The 14,217-nt window shown below is 48.7% G+C and overlaps 1 protein-coding gene across 5 annotated transcripts in view; it reads left to right on the top strand.

Moving 5' to 3' along the window:
- The window catches only part of CYTH3 (cytohesin 3), a 95,986-nt gene that overhangs the window by 65,075 nt on the left and 16,694 nt on the right, over nt 1–14,217 (top strand). For all 5 annotated transcript variants that reach the window (XM_079945359.1, XM_079945357.1, XM_079945361.1 and 2 more), the window contains exons 2-5: nt 592–674; nt 2,961–3,025; nt 3,483–3,549; nt 10,613–10,731. In XM_079945359.1, the coding sequence (XP_079801485.1) occupies nt 592–674; nt 2,961–3,025; nt 3,483–3,549; nt 10,613–10,731 (334 nt within the window). The remainder of the gene's footprint in view (nt 1–591; nt 675–2,960; nt 3,026–3,482; nt 3,550–10,612; nt 10,732–14,217) is intronic.

Below are 14,217 nucleotides of genomic sequence, written 5' to 3'. Positions count from 1 at the left end.
CGCGTGCCACAACTAGCAAGCCCGCGTGCCACAACTAGCAAGCCCATGTGCCACAACTACAGAGCCCACATGCTCTGGAGCCCGCACGTCACAACTAAGATCCAACGCAGCCAAAAGTAAATAACTATTTTTAAAAAAAACCAAAAAACTGCCATTAAAAAAAAAGGAATGTGGCGTTGATCATTTCTGTGCATTTGCTTATGCTCCGCGTATGTGTATGTCCTCTCTCTGTGGAAGGTGTCACGCACAGTGTATGTCTTCAGCCTCCTTTTATCTTCTTTTCACTTGTGGGTTTCACGTGTGTTGGAAGACTGAGTTCAGCCATTGTTAATTGTGTGGGATTCTGTTTCATAAATATGCCACAGTTTGTTCATTTTCTTATTAGTGGAAACTTAGGTTGTTTTTCTATTAAAACAATGCTGCTATGAATATCTCACATGTGGTCTGTACGCGAGGGTTCCTTGGGATAATACCTACACACAGAATCGCTGGCTTGTACGTATACCCGCCTTCAGCCTCACCAGAAGTTGGCACATTGTTCTCTGGAGTAGCTGTTGTTTACTTGTTTAACTTGATTTTTTTTTCTTTCAGTGCCTGAAGACCTCTCATTAGAAGAGAGAGAAGAACTTTTAGACATTCGCCGAAGAAAAAAGGAACTTATTGATGACATCGAGGTAAAAAAATGTCTTTTAGTTTTTGCTCTTAGGTAAAATTGTAGATCACGTCGTTTGCAGAGACGTGGATGGACCTAGATACGGTCATACAGAGTGAAGTAAGTCAGAAAGAGAAAAACAAATATCGTATATTAACGCACGTATGTGGAATCTAGAAAAATGGTACCGATGATCTTATGGGCAAAGCAGAAATAGTGACACAGACGTAGAGAACAAACATGGATACCAAGGGGGAAAGGGCGGGGGGTTGGATGAATTGGGAAATTGGGATTGACATATATACACTACTATAAAACAGGTAACTGATGAGAGCCTACTGTATAGCACAGGGAACTCTACTTGGTGCTCTGTGGTGACCTAAATGGGAAGAAAATCCAAAAAAGAGGGAATATATGTACATGTATGGCTGATTCACTTTGATGTACAGCAGAAACTGACATAGCAGTATAAAGCAACTATACTCCAATTAAAAAAAAAAGAGGATAAACAACAAGGTCCTACTGTAGTGCACAGGGAGCTGTATTCAATATCCTGTGATAAACCCGAATGGAAAAGAAAAGGAAAAAGAATATATATGTGTGTGTGTGTGTGTGTCGCTGAACCACTTTGCTGTACAGCAGAAATTAACACAGCATTGTAAATCAACTATACTTCAATAAAACAAATTTTTTTAAAAATTGTAAATCAAGTAGCTTCATGAAAATGTAAAAAAGTGGGTATTTAGTATGCGTTTATCCGAACCATATGGAGAGGCGGAGCGTAAGAGTTACCCAGGCTGGTGAAGCGGAGCTCGTGCTCACGGGGCGGCGTGGACTCATTGGAAGAGAAGTCATGCCTGGAGTCACGGGCGAGCGATGTGTGACTCTGCAGTCACGGAGGGCGTCTTCACACGGCAGTGGCGCCTGCACACGTACTGCTCCCGGAAGTCTCGGGCGAGGCCCCGCTTCGTCTACCAGGGTCCCTGGCATGCTGCCTGGCACATGGTTGGCACTCAGGTGTCCTTTGAATAATGGACTAAACATACATTGAGTTCTCGCTGTGCACCGAGCACCTACTAGCTGGTGGGAGTAGAGTGACGGACAAGACACAGACAGCCAACCGTTGCACTTTCCACACTTGTGTGCTCAGAGGACAGGGTGGAGAGGGTCCCATGGGAGACCCAGAGGAGTCAAGCCACAGTCTCCGAGTCGGAGCGTCTGTAACAGCTGCAGAAATGATGCAGAGGGGCAGCGCTCGCGGCTCCCGTCTGGGGCTTCCTCGGGAAGTCGACTGCACGTGTGGCTACTCCCTGGGAAGCTTCCTAACCGTTGTCCCGCCAAAGTCAATGTGGCCTCCCCGGCCACTTGCTGCGGAACCGAGCTGTGTCCAGACAGTAGCTCCTTTCTGGGGGCTCACGGTGTGAGCCTGAAGTTTCTTGGCACCTGAGATCATAGGGTCTGAATAAAAATCTCTTTGTATTTGAGAGATAATTCATGAAACTTTTTCTTCTAAGGTTACCCGTCATTCTCAGAAAAATCAGATAACCCAGAACGTGAGCTTTGGTTGAAGAATAAGAACATATTGTAAGGCTGACGTTCCGATTTGGACGTTAGCAATAATAGTGCCCATGGAGCCTTGTGCAGCTCCAGCAACCTCACTTCTGAGTCGAGGATGCCGAGGCCCAGGAGGTCAGAGCTGTCTCAGCCAGTAAGCGGTAGGGAGTCTGTCCCTTCTGGGGTCCTTGGCCTGTCCGAGGGCCCCAGGCAAGATCGTTGTCACCTCCTGGGCTCTGTCCACAGTGCCTCGTCTCATGGAAAGTGACAGATCATCCTGAGACGGTGGTTGGAGGCCCGATACTGACCTGACTCGAGTTTAAGCCTCGCCCCAGGTCTTCCCAAGAAGTCAGGTGCCGGCGAAGGCAGGTGGGCGTGTGTGGGTGACGTATAACGGGACTCATTGCTTTCCTTTTGCTGTTGGTATCTTTTTACACCTGTGACGTTCTCCCCAGGGTCCCTTCTTGATTTTACACACACACACTCCAGGATCTGCCTGCGGGAGGATCTGCCTGCGGGACCCCTCTGCTCTCGTTCTGATGGGAGGTGGACAAACAGTAATTTTGTTTGCTCGTGAGTTGGCGTGGCTCTGACTACGAGACTCTCTGTGTCCATAAGCAGTGCTGGTTTCTCCATACCTGTGATGCCCCGATGAGACCTGAGGGGACCTTGCACCTGGGGGGCTAAAAGGTCTCTGAAGGTGGAGACCCCCTCTCTCACCCCCACAACGCTTTCTTTCTTTCTTTCTCGACAGAGGCTGAAATATGAAATCGCGGAAGTGATGACGGAGATCGACAACCTCACGTCCGTGGAGGAGAGGTGAGCAGCTGTGGCTGCACCTTCAGGTCACCCTCCAGCCGAGCTCGTGACGCTGTGGTGGCCACGGCGGAGCGGGCTTTGGGGCTAGGCAGCGGGGGGAGCCTGTCAGGGCCTCGTCCTCCTCCTCCGCCCCCGTCGTCTTCCCTGCTTCTCCCTTCCCCACGTGGTCCAGTTCACCGTCAGGCCTTGTAGTTGAGAAAGCCGCGCAGGCCCCTCAGAACACCCTGCCCAGACATGACCTTTCTGTGTAACAAGAAGCTCTGCTTTTGCTGAACAAGTTAGCAACTGTGAAAGAAAAGAGCTGCAGTGGCCGTACCTCTGCTGCTTCCACCTGGGCAGGGGGACCTGGGGGCCTGTGCCCTTTCCTTTCCCGAGTTGTCCTCCTGGGAGGGGATGTGAGCTCCCGGTGCTTGTGCAAACGTCCAGTAACGACTTCTTAATTCGTTCAAACACACAGCAAAACTACTCAGAGGAACAAGCAGATAGCCATGGGAAGGAAGAAATTCAACATGGATCCCAAAAAGGTAAGAGAACGTCTTCACTTTTCTGGCCTGTGAGAGACTGATGGATGGATGGATTGATCGATTTTAAAGACGTGCTCCCTCTTGGACGAGGGTGGGCATATACCTCATAAAGACACTGAGTTCAGTTTTACCACAAAGGGAGCTGCTGATGAGCGGGGGCAGCAGAAGTCCCTGGACCAGGAGGCCTTTCTCTGGGAAGTTCCAAGTCGGGGCTGGCCTCACAGGAGCTGCCTGACGCTCAGTTCCTTGGTTCCTCCGGGCCGAGGTTTTTGCTGGCCCTCAGGAGCCCCAGGCCAGGGAGTCGCATGGCCCATCGGGGCAGAGACGGTAGATTTTATGGTCTAGGGGGTTAAAAGGTTCAAGGGAGAGGTCTTCCTTCCTTTCATTTACCTTAAAAAGAAGACATCTGTCTGAAAGACCAAGTGACTCCAGATTTAAGCCAATATCTTTCCTCAAGTTGGATTTTCTAGGAAAGCACCCCCCAAGAAATGAAACCTGCAACATGTAGCATCTTGTTTTTGAGATTTGAGCTAAAGGACCTATTAGCTGAACCTATAAAGCTTTGTGGAACACATGGCTCAGTCGTAACATCGTTTTGGTTTTGAGAAGAGTGGACCTGATCAGCCGCTAAGGTTCATGGTCGAGGAGAGGAGAGGAGAGACGTTGTCCACAGAGAGGTGGCCTCAGGCCCTCCCTGCCGGTGACTTCATTCCTCACTGGTCTTTTTTTGTTGTTGTTTGGTTGGTTGGTTGGTTGCACCAGATCTTAGTTGCGGCAGGTGGGCTCCTTAGTTGTGGCATGCGAACTCTTAGTTGCGGTATGCATGTGGGATCTAGTTCCCTGACCAGGGATCGAACCCTGGTTCGATCAGGCCCCCTGCATTGGGAGTGTGGAGTCTTATCCACTGCCGCACCAGGGAAGTCCCCTCACTGGTCTTTAATTTGTGTTCACTTCTAACGTCTTCCTTGTTTTCCTGGCATCTCTGTACTAATTACTTAATTATTTGTTCATTCGGCAAATGTTTGCTGATGGCTGGAATTACACTGCGCAAGATCTCAGATCTGTAAATTTACATCTGTAGGTGCAAGCACAGTTGCAGATGTTATTTAAAGATATACATACCACTTTTCCCTATTCAAGGTTTGCAGATTTGGGTTTTGTCAAGATATTAGCAGGGCTGCAGCACAAGAGGATCTCTGTTTAACCCGGGTACTCTGGCCACGGTGAAAGTTTTCCTGTTGCTTCCTAATTCTCTGCTTACAGGGTATAAATTAACTCCAGATTGTCAGTGAGAACAATTCAAATTGTGAATTGGGTAATAATTTGATATTTGGGATTAGTAACAGTCTTTTTTTTTTTAGAAGTTGAGTTTATAGAGTAGAATTATCAGCAGATGTAATAAGCATTGGAAGCATCTCAGGAGAGAGACGGTCTAACGAGGACGGTTTAAAAACTGGGCCTTAAATTTTCAAGTGCAGTGCAGGGTAGCACGCCATTCAGTTCATGGGGGAGATTCAGATCTTCTCTCGAAACAGACAAGTAAGTACTTGCTTTGAGCAGTGCCTGAAGTCCTCACCATCAGGGTCTTGCCTGTTGTCTTATTTCACATATACTGTGTGTCAGATTTACAATAATAATGGCTAACGTTTATTGAGAAGTAGCTCTGTCAGGAGCTGTGCTAAGGAAGCATGTGGCCTGGTAGACTTTAGTCCCTGTGACGACCTCCTGAGGGTGGTTCCATCTTAATTCCTGTGTCACAGCTGGGGAGCGGCCAGGGAGCACAGAACCCGACTCTGAGACTCATGCCTGGAACTGTGGTGCTTCCTGGGCTCTGGCAGACTCTGGGGTTGGTTCGTAGGTGGCCTTGAGCCCAGCCTAGGTGGCCCAGGCCCCTGGCCAGCCCCGTGGTGTCTGCTGACCCGTCTCGGACATGGGTGTTTCATCTGCTGTGCCTGGGCTGCGGCGAATTGCACCACAGGCTTCGTTTTGTGTTACTGTTCACCTAAAAGAGTTTTTGAAGTATTAATTCTTGGTTCCATTTGACAACTTACTTGTAATTACGTTGTGTGAAAAAACCACTTGACACATTTAGTCTGCATGTTTGCTTTTTCTGGGAATAATTATCAAAATTCTCTGGTTTTGTAGACTTGGTTTCAGCACTTGTAGTCAATGCCAGCCGTCATAACAAAACACCGTACACTGGGTGCCTTAAGCCACAGATTAATTTTTCTCACAGTTCTGGAGGCTGGACGTCCAAGATTATGGTGAAGTTCTGGTGAGGACCCTCTCCCTGGCTTGCAGACGGCTGTCCAGTTGCTGTGTCCTCACATGGCAGAGAGGGTCAGGCTCTCTGGCATCTCTGCTTATAAGGACACTGATCCCATCAGACCAGGTCTCTGCCCAAATGACCTCATCGAACCCAAATCACCTCCCAAAGGGCCCACCTCCTAATACCATCATATTGGGGATTAGGACTTCAACATGGGAATTTTCAGGGGACACACGCATTCAGTCTGTAACAGCACCGGATGATCTCACAATTCAAACTTGCGTCTCCGCCATGGCCCAGGCCCCTATTAAACCACGTGACATTGTGAAACACGAGGCTCTTGTCAGAGTGAATTCGTTCTTTCAGGCCAGGAGGAAGGAGCTTTGGCTTGTTCGGGTATGGGGATACCCAGGAGTAGCACTTGGGTTTATAAATACAGAAGAGAGACGGTTGATGAGATCAAGGAAGCTGAAAACACTCGGCAGGCTCTCCCTTTTATTCCCAACTTCCTAGAAGTGCCTTTAAAAACATAATACATTGGGCTTCCCTGGTGGCGCAGTGGTTGAGAGTCCGCCTGCCGATGTAGGGTACACAGGTTCGATCCCTGGCCCTGGAAGATCCCACATGCCACGGACCAAGTAAGCTCGTGTGCCACAACTACTGAGCCTGTGCTCTAGAGCCCGTGAGCCACAACCACTGAGCCCGCGTGCTGCAACTACTGAAGCCTGCGCGCCTAGAGCCCGTGCTCCACAATGAGAGAAGCCACTGCAATGAGAAGCCCGCGCACCACAATGAAGAGTAGCCCCTGCTCGCCACAACCAGAGAAAGCCCGCGTGCAGCAACGAAGACCCAACACAGCCAAAAATAAATTAAAAAAAAAAAAAAAAGAATCCGCCTGCCAATGCAGGGGACATGGGTTTGAGCCCTGGTCCGGGAAGATCCCACATGCCGCAAAGCAACTAAGCCTGTGAGCCACAACTATTGAGCCTGCGCTCCAGAGCCCCTGAGCCACAACTACTGAGCCCGTGTGCCACAGCTACTGAGGCCCACGTGCCTAGAGCCCCTGCTCCGCAACAAGAGAAGCCACCACAATGAGAAGCCTGTACACCGCAACCAAGAGTAGCCCCCGTTCGCAGCAACTAGAGAAAGCCTGCGCACAGCAACGAAGACCCAAGGCAGCCAAATAAATAAATTTAAAAAATAATAGTAAAAAAAAAATAAATTAAAATAAAGAAACTGGAGTGGAAGAAATATTTCCAAAAAAATATTGGAATATTTCAGAACTAGATTAAGATCAAGTCCTCAAATTCAAAGGGCTCACCAAATGCCAAGCAGGGTACATTTCTTAAAGACCTATATGCATAGATATATTGAGTAAGATATCAGGAAACCTGTGGATTAAGAGAAGTGTAAGAAATTTCCAGGAAGGAAAGAGCAGATTCTCTAAGAAGAAACAAAATCACAGCAAGCTCGTCATCAGCAGCAGCGAATCAAGGACAACAGGGAAATCGTGTTTTCCGAAGTCTGGGGAAAAGTGATTTAAATTAACCACTAAGACCTTCTCTGAGCGCCAGAAATGGAGTAGTTGGAGTAGTACATCTCTGATCCGGAGGTGAGCCCGAGGGCGAGATGTGGGATTGAGAAAAAGAAGAGCAGAGAGACCAGAAGAATTTACAGTTACGTCTACGTAGTGATTGTTGTGAGAACACTTTTAAAAGCTAAGTCCCAGATTATCTCAATGTGTAAGTAGCAAGAAGGAAAGGAAGGAAATTAAAAGCTGGCTAAGGTTTTCTGGATGTTGGTAGATGAATATGAGTTTAAAAATTTGTTAAAATTAAGAGTCGCCACTAAAAATAGCAATAAAATAGGACTTCTGAATCATTAGCGTTTACCTGATGTATCTGTTTTCTAGGGCTGCCGTAACAAACCGCCACAACCTTGGTGGCTTCAATCAACAGAAACTCATTCTCTCGCGGTTCGGGAGCCCGGAAGCCCGAAGCCCAGGTGTGGGTGGGGCCTGTTCCTTCCCGAGGCTCCAAGGGAGCCTCTGCTGCAGCCTCTCGCAGCTCCCGGGGCTGCCAGCATCCTTGCCCGTGGCTGCATCCCTCCCGGCGTGTGACGTCTCCTCCTCTCTGGACAGGGGTGCGTGTCCTCAGGCCGAGAGCAGGCCTCTTCCTCTGCTCTGTCTCATCCCCTCCCAGGTGCAGCCGGCCCCTTTCTCCTTCGCAGCTGCTCTCTCTGCCTGTGGCCTGGGCTCACGCCAGCGGCTCCGTGTTCTCCGTGACCAGGGAGGGCCTCCGTCTCTTGCACAGGGAACTCAGGCTTCCCTCGGGGCCTCCTCTGCCCGCCTTACGTGACGGTTAAGCACAGAAGGGACCCCCTTGTGCCGAGCCCGTCTGCCGTCCCGGATCCTGGGAGGTGGCTAGGTGACGCTTCCTCTCGGATCCGAGTGATTGGGGAGCGTTGGGTTTTAGAGCAGGTCGTGTGCACCTGGAAGAATCCAGGAAAGCCTCATCCGCAGCCCGTTCAGTTCCGGGGGACACAGGCTGAGGGGGTTGCCGGGGCCCCTTGGCCGCAGAGATTGCCGGTCGGATGACTCTGCAGACAGCCGGCAGGGTGGGGAGAGAGCAGGGTCGGAAGGATGCAAGACCCTCTTGCAGCCTCGGCCCCGCTGAGGACACACAGCCAGGTAGCATCCGCAGAAGGGAGGCTGGCTGCTGGGCCACCACCCTCACTGGTATCACAGCCGAAGTGGTCACGAAAGACCAGGCCAGAACTGTCACCCCGATGTGAGCCTCGATCCCCCAGGGAGCCTCTGCTTCTGCTGGTCCCTTTGTCCCTGACCTCTGGCTCCTGGGAGGCCCTCTCCCCTGCCCCTACCGTGTTGGGAGCGGCAGAGTCTCCTGTCTCCACCCACAGCCAGCCCGTGAGTCCTCACGACAAGGACTCCAAGGGCTCCATCGAGGCAGCTGGGGGCAGCTCTGCCTCTGGCCTCTTGGCAGGGCTTTTAGGTCAGACTTAGAGCCTCTGCCCAGCTTCACAGAGCTCCCCTCCCTCACAGAGCCCCGAGGGCATCCCCAGCCCTGCAGTCTCCCCTCGCCTTGCTCCATGGGCACCTGGGCGTGGCGTCGTGTCCCCTGAGTAAGTAGCGCCAGCACCGCCCTTGTCCGAGGCCTTGTTTTCCGGAATTTGGGTGAGGACAGTGCACACCTAGGATCAGAATGCTTTGTTCCAGTGTGTGTGTGTCTTCAGATTTGGAAGATGATACCCAGGTGGCTGTACCCACTTACGCTCCCACCAGAAATATAGGGCAGGTAATTTAAGATTGTCAGACTTAGTTTTTTTTGGTAAACTTTTTTTTTTTTTTGAAGAATAACATGGTGCACAAATTTAAATGTACAGCTTGAAGAATTTTAACAAATTTAAACACTCATGTGACCACAACCCGGAACAAGACGCAGCTGTGGGACGTCACAGGGCACCTTCCTGGCGTCTCCTCCTAGGGAATGAATGCTGAGCTATCAGCATAGATGAGTGTTACCTTTTAAAAAATTGACGTAGGTGGAATTACAATATGCTGAGTCCTTTTATCCATGTCACGTCTGTAGATTCATCTGTGCTATTGTTTATTCCATCTCGTGCTGTAGTCTTCCATCATGTGAACGTGCTACAATGTACTTGTCGGTTCTCTTACTGACCCACTGTTGGGTTGTTTCCTGTTCTTAGAAATTCTGAATGAGGCTGCTGTGGACATTCATGTGTTTAAAAAAATGAATAGGCCCTTCAGATGCATTCATGGGGCGTGAGGGATCCCTGGCCTTGGGCCCTTAGGCTGTTAGCTGCATTTGTAGAAACAGCTTCTGGGCAGAATCCCCTCTTCCCTTACAAGCTTTCCAACATGTATTTTGAAACCAGCTCAGAAGCTCTGCCCGAGGTAAATTTTTGCTATTATTAGGGCTTCCCGTGAGACAGAAGCGATAGTTCGGGCCCAGCAGCCCCTCTGCATCCGTTCATAGAGACTGTTGGGCTGGTCTCCGTAGGTCCTTCCACGGGCGTGGATTTGACTGCTGTGTGCTCAGTGGCATGGTGACTGGTCACCTGTTCAGCCACAGGTGGCAGCACATCCGTGAAGAGAGCTTATGCAGCGGGCTGTCTTCTCACGGCGGAGGTGGCCGCAGGGCGTCGAGTGGCTCCCAGGTGGCAGGGCTGGGGTCCTGTGTGCTTCCCAGCCTTTCCCTGTATGCCGGCTGCAAGGGCTCCTGCCATCACATCTGCATTCAGGGCAGGAAGGAGGAGGAAAGAGCTGTCAGGTCCCCTTTTATCAGGAAAGGAGCAGCTTTCCTGGGTCCTTCTCACAGACTTCATCTCTGTTTGACCAGATCTGTTCACAAGGTCATTTCTGGTTGCAGGGGAGTCTGGGAAGCGGGGCTTGGGATGGGTGTTGGGTTGGTCAACCATGTACGATGTGTTCCTGTCGCACACAGCACAGATCCTTTTCCCGAGCTGGGGAAATTCGGTGTCATTGTTCCTTCTGCCTTTATAATCTCTAATAACACTTAGAACGGTTTGTTCAGTAACTTGTTTGTCTCTTAGCCTGTTCATTTGCCACGAGGCGTGGAAGTGCTTTTCTCTGATGGGTAAAATGTGTTACAGTGATGTGAGAATCCCATCGTGCTCTTGTATTAGTTTTGCCATGTCCGAACCAGTAAGGTCATGACACTAAATGTATTTATCTTTGAAATACGAGTCTGGTGACCCTCCTAACCGGTGCTTCCTTTTGACGCTCCTATTCAGGGAATTCAGTTTCTAATAGAGAACGACCTGCTGCAGTGCTCCCCGGAGGACGTGGCCCAGTTCTTGTATAAAGGGGAAGGCCTGAATAAGACGGTGATCGGGGACTACCTGGGTGAAAGGTGAGTTCAAGGGCAGGGGGCAGCCTGCCCACCCGGGCCGACCCTTGCATCAGGGTCTATCATGTGGGCTCTGCGGGTGGCTGCGCTGGCCAAGCGAGGCCAGCGCAGCCACCTCCTCCCCTGTGCCCTTGTGAGCAGAGAGGTGTGGGTGTCCTGGGGCTGGGCGGGGTCGCTGTTCTTCTGGAATCCTCTGCTCATCCAGGAAACCAGGACAGAACCAAGAATGCCGCTGCCTCCCGCTCCTTGCCTCGGAAAGCGTCTTTGGTTGTTTTGCACAGAAATACCCGGATCTCTCAGCTGTCGCCTTTCCCCTGTTAGTTGGGGGTATGAGTAAAGGTAGAAGGTTGTTATTTTTTAAATGGAGAGTGGCCAGTCAGGCTTACTTTCTCGACCTTCTCCACTTAAAAGTCCACTGACTCTGCTTAACAGAGGGCAGGGCAGGAGTCCCCAGGCAGCGCTTCCCCAGAATGTGTCAGAATAGACTTGGGCAAGGAGCAGACAGCAGTGTTTTTAAACAGAAGGCCAGCAGTCGCTCAACCAGCGTGGTTTCTGTTTCGAGCTTTTCATTAAAAATACTTGATCAAAAGTGAAAAGCAGAACACTTCCCAGCTCACTCTGTGAGGCCAGTGCTACCTGATACCAAAATCAAAGACATCACAGTAAAAGAAGTCTACAGACCAATATCACTTACGACTGTAGAAGGAAAAATCCTCACCTAAATCCTAGCAAATCAAATCCAGCAATATCGAAGAAGGATTATGCACCAGAGCCCTTGAACAGCACGGGTTTGAACTGTGCAGGTTGACTCGTATGTGGATTTTTTTCCGTAGTAAATACTACAGAACTACGTGATCCACGGTTGGTTGAATCTGCGGATGCAGAACCGTGGAGATGGAGGAACCCCGTATGTACAGGGCTGTGTAAGTTTACACACATTTTCAACTGAGTGGAGGGTCGCCGCCCCTAACCCCCATGTTGTTCAAGGGTCAAGTGTATTCATTATCTTACGAATGCCAGGTTAGTTCAACATACGCAGATCAGTTATCAATAGATGCGATGTCAGTAGAATGAAGAGCAAAACCCACACGATCATCCCAGTAGATTTAGGAAGAGCATCTGACAACATTTACTGCTTCATAATAAAAACACTCCAACTAGGAAGAGAAGGGAACTTCCTCAGCATTATAGAGGGCACCTGTGAAAACCCCACAACTTCATGCTTTCCCCTGAAGATCAAGACTGTTCTCAGCACTTCCATTCAACTTGGTACTGGCAGTTTGAGCCAAGGCAGTTAGGCAGGAAAATGAAATTAAAGGCATCTCATTTGTAAAGGAAGGATTAAAACCGTTTCTATTTGCAGATAACATAATCTGGCATATGGAAAATCCTGGGGAATCACTAACAAGCTGTTAGAACTAATAATTTCAGTAATGTTGCAAGATATCAGATCAATATACAGTTTCACTCATATGTCTGTACAGTAGCAATGAAAATGCTAAAAAGGATATTATAAGAAAACAGCTCCATTTACAGTAGCATTAAAAAGAATAAGACTTAGGAATAAATTTTAACAAAAGAACACAATTTTTACTCTGAAAACTGTAACGTATTATTGAAAAAAATTAAAAGATCCAAATAAGTGGAAAGACATCCATGTTCATGGATTAGAAGACTTAATATTGCAAAAATGGCGGTACCTTCCACACTGATAAACAAATTTAACACGGGACTTCTCTGGTGGCGCAGCGGCAGGGGACACAGGTTCGAGCCCTGGTCCGGGAAGATCCCACATGCTACGGAGCAACTCAGCCTGTGCACCACGACTACTGAGCCTGTGCTCTAGAGCCCGTGAGCCACAACTGCTGAGCCCGTGTGCCCCAACTACTGAAGCCCGTGCGCCTAGAGCCCGTGCTCCACAACAAGAGAAGCCTCCGCAGTGAGAAGCCCGTGCACTGCAACGAGGAGTGGCCTCTGCTTGCTGCAACTAGAGAAAGCCTGTGCGCAGCAACAAAGACCCAACGCAGCGAAAAAATAATTAAAAAATTTTTTAATTAAAAACAAACAAAACAAATTTAACATACTCCCTAGCAAAATCTGAGCTAACTTCTTTGTAGAGGTTGACAAGCTCATCCCATAATTCATGTAGAAATTCAGGGGACCCAGAATAGCCACAACTGTCTTGGAAAAAGAAGAACAAAGTTGGAGAACTTACACTTGCCCATTACAAAACAGACTAAAGCTACACTAATCAAGACAGTGTGGTATTGGCATAAGAGTAGAAGGAAAGGCCATGGAATAGAATTGAGAATCCAGAAATAAACCCTCATATATACATCAACTGAGGGGCCAACACAATTCAACGGGGGAACGAATGGTCCTTTCAACACGTGGTGTGGGGACCGCTGGACAGCCACCTGCAAAAAGAGTGTCACTGGGTCACTCACCATATACAGAAATTAAAGTGGGTCAAAGACCTAAGTATAAGCACTTAAACTATAAAACACTGAGAAGAAAACACAGGGGTAAATCTCTGTGACCTTAGATTAGGCAAGGGTTTCTTAGATATGACAGCAAAAGAAAAAAGTAGAATCATCAAATTTCAAAACATCTGTGCTTCAGAGGACATCCTCAAGAAAGGGAGAAGACAACCCAGAGAATAGAAAATATTTGCAGGTCATATATAAATGTGATGAAGACTTGTATCTAGTATATTAAAAGAATTCTTACAACTCAATAAGACAAATAATTATAAAATGGGCCAAGGATCTGAATAGACATTCATCCAAAGAGGATATATACATAGGCATATGATAAAGCTAATAAGCGTATGATGAGATGCTCAACATCAGTAGTCATCAGGGAAATGCAGCTCAAAACCACAGTGAGACAGCACTTCATATCCACCGGGAAGGCTATAATTAAAGAAGATGATAAATGTTGGTGAGGATGTGGAGAAACTGGAACCCTCATACACCGCTATATAAAAAATGGTGCAGGGCTTCCCTGGTGGCGCAGTGGTTGAGAGTCCCCCTGCCGATGCGGGGGACACAGGTTCGTGCCCCGGACCGGGAAGATCCCACATGCCGCGGAGTGGCTGGGCCCGTGAGCCATGGCTGCTGAGCCTGCGCGTCCGGAGCCTGTGCTCCGCAACGGGAGAGGCCGCAACAGTGAGAGGCCCGCGTACCGCAAAAAAAACAAAAAAACAAAAAAAAACGGTGCAGCCACTTTGGAAAGTAGTTGGCAGTTCTTCAAAATGGTAAACTTACCATGTGATCCAGTAATTCTACTCTAGTTACAAACCCAAGGGGGAAAAAGAAACTTGCATGCACAAAAACTTGTGCACCAATGTTCACAGCCACATTACAGCCCCAAAGTGGAAACAATTCGAATGTCCAGCAACTGACGAATGGATAAAGAAAATGTGGTCTCTCCACATGATGCAATGTTATTTGGCATTAAGAAGAAAGGAAGTATTGATACATGTTA

Source organism: Stenella coeruleoalba, assembly GCF_951394435.1.
Source record: "Stenella coeruleoalba genome assembly, chromosome: 15".
NCBI classification, from domain to species: domain Eukaryota; kingdom Metazoa; phylum Chordata; class Mammalia; order Artiodactyla; family Delphinidae; genus Stenella; species Stenella coeruleoalba.
The sequence above is the reverse complement of the archived record's forward strand: the minus strand, read 5'-3'. Positions and strand labels throughout refer to the sequence as shown.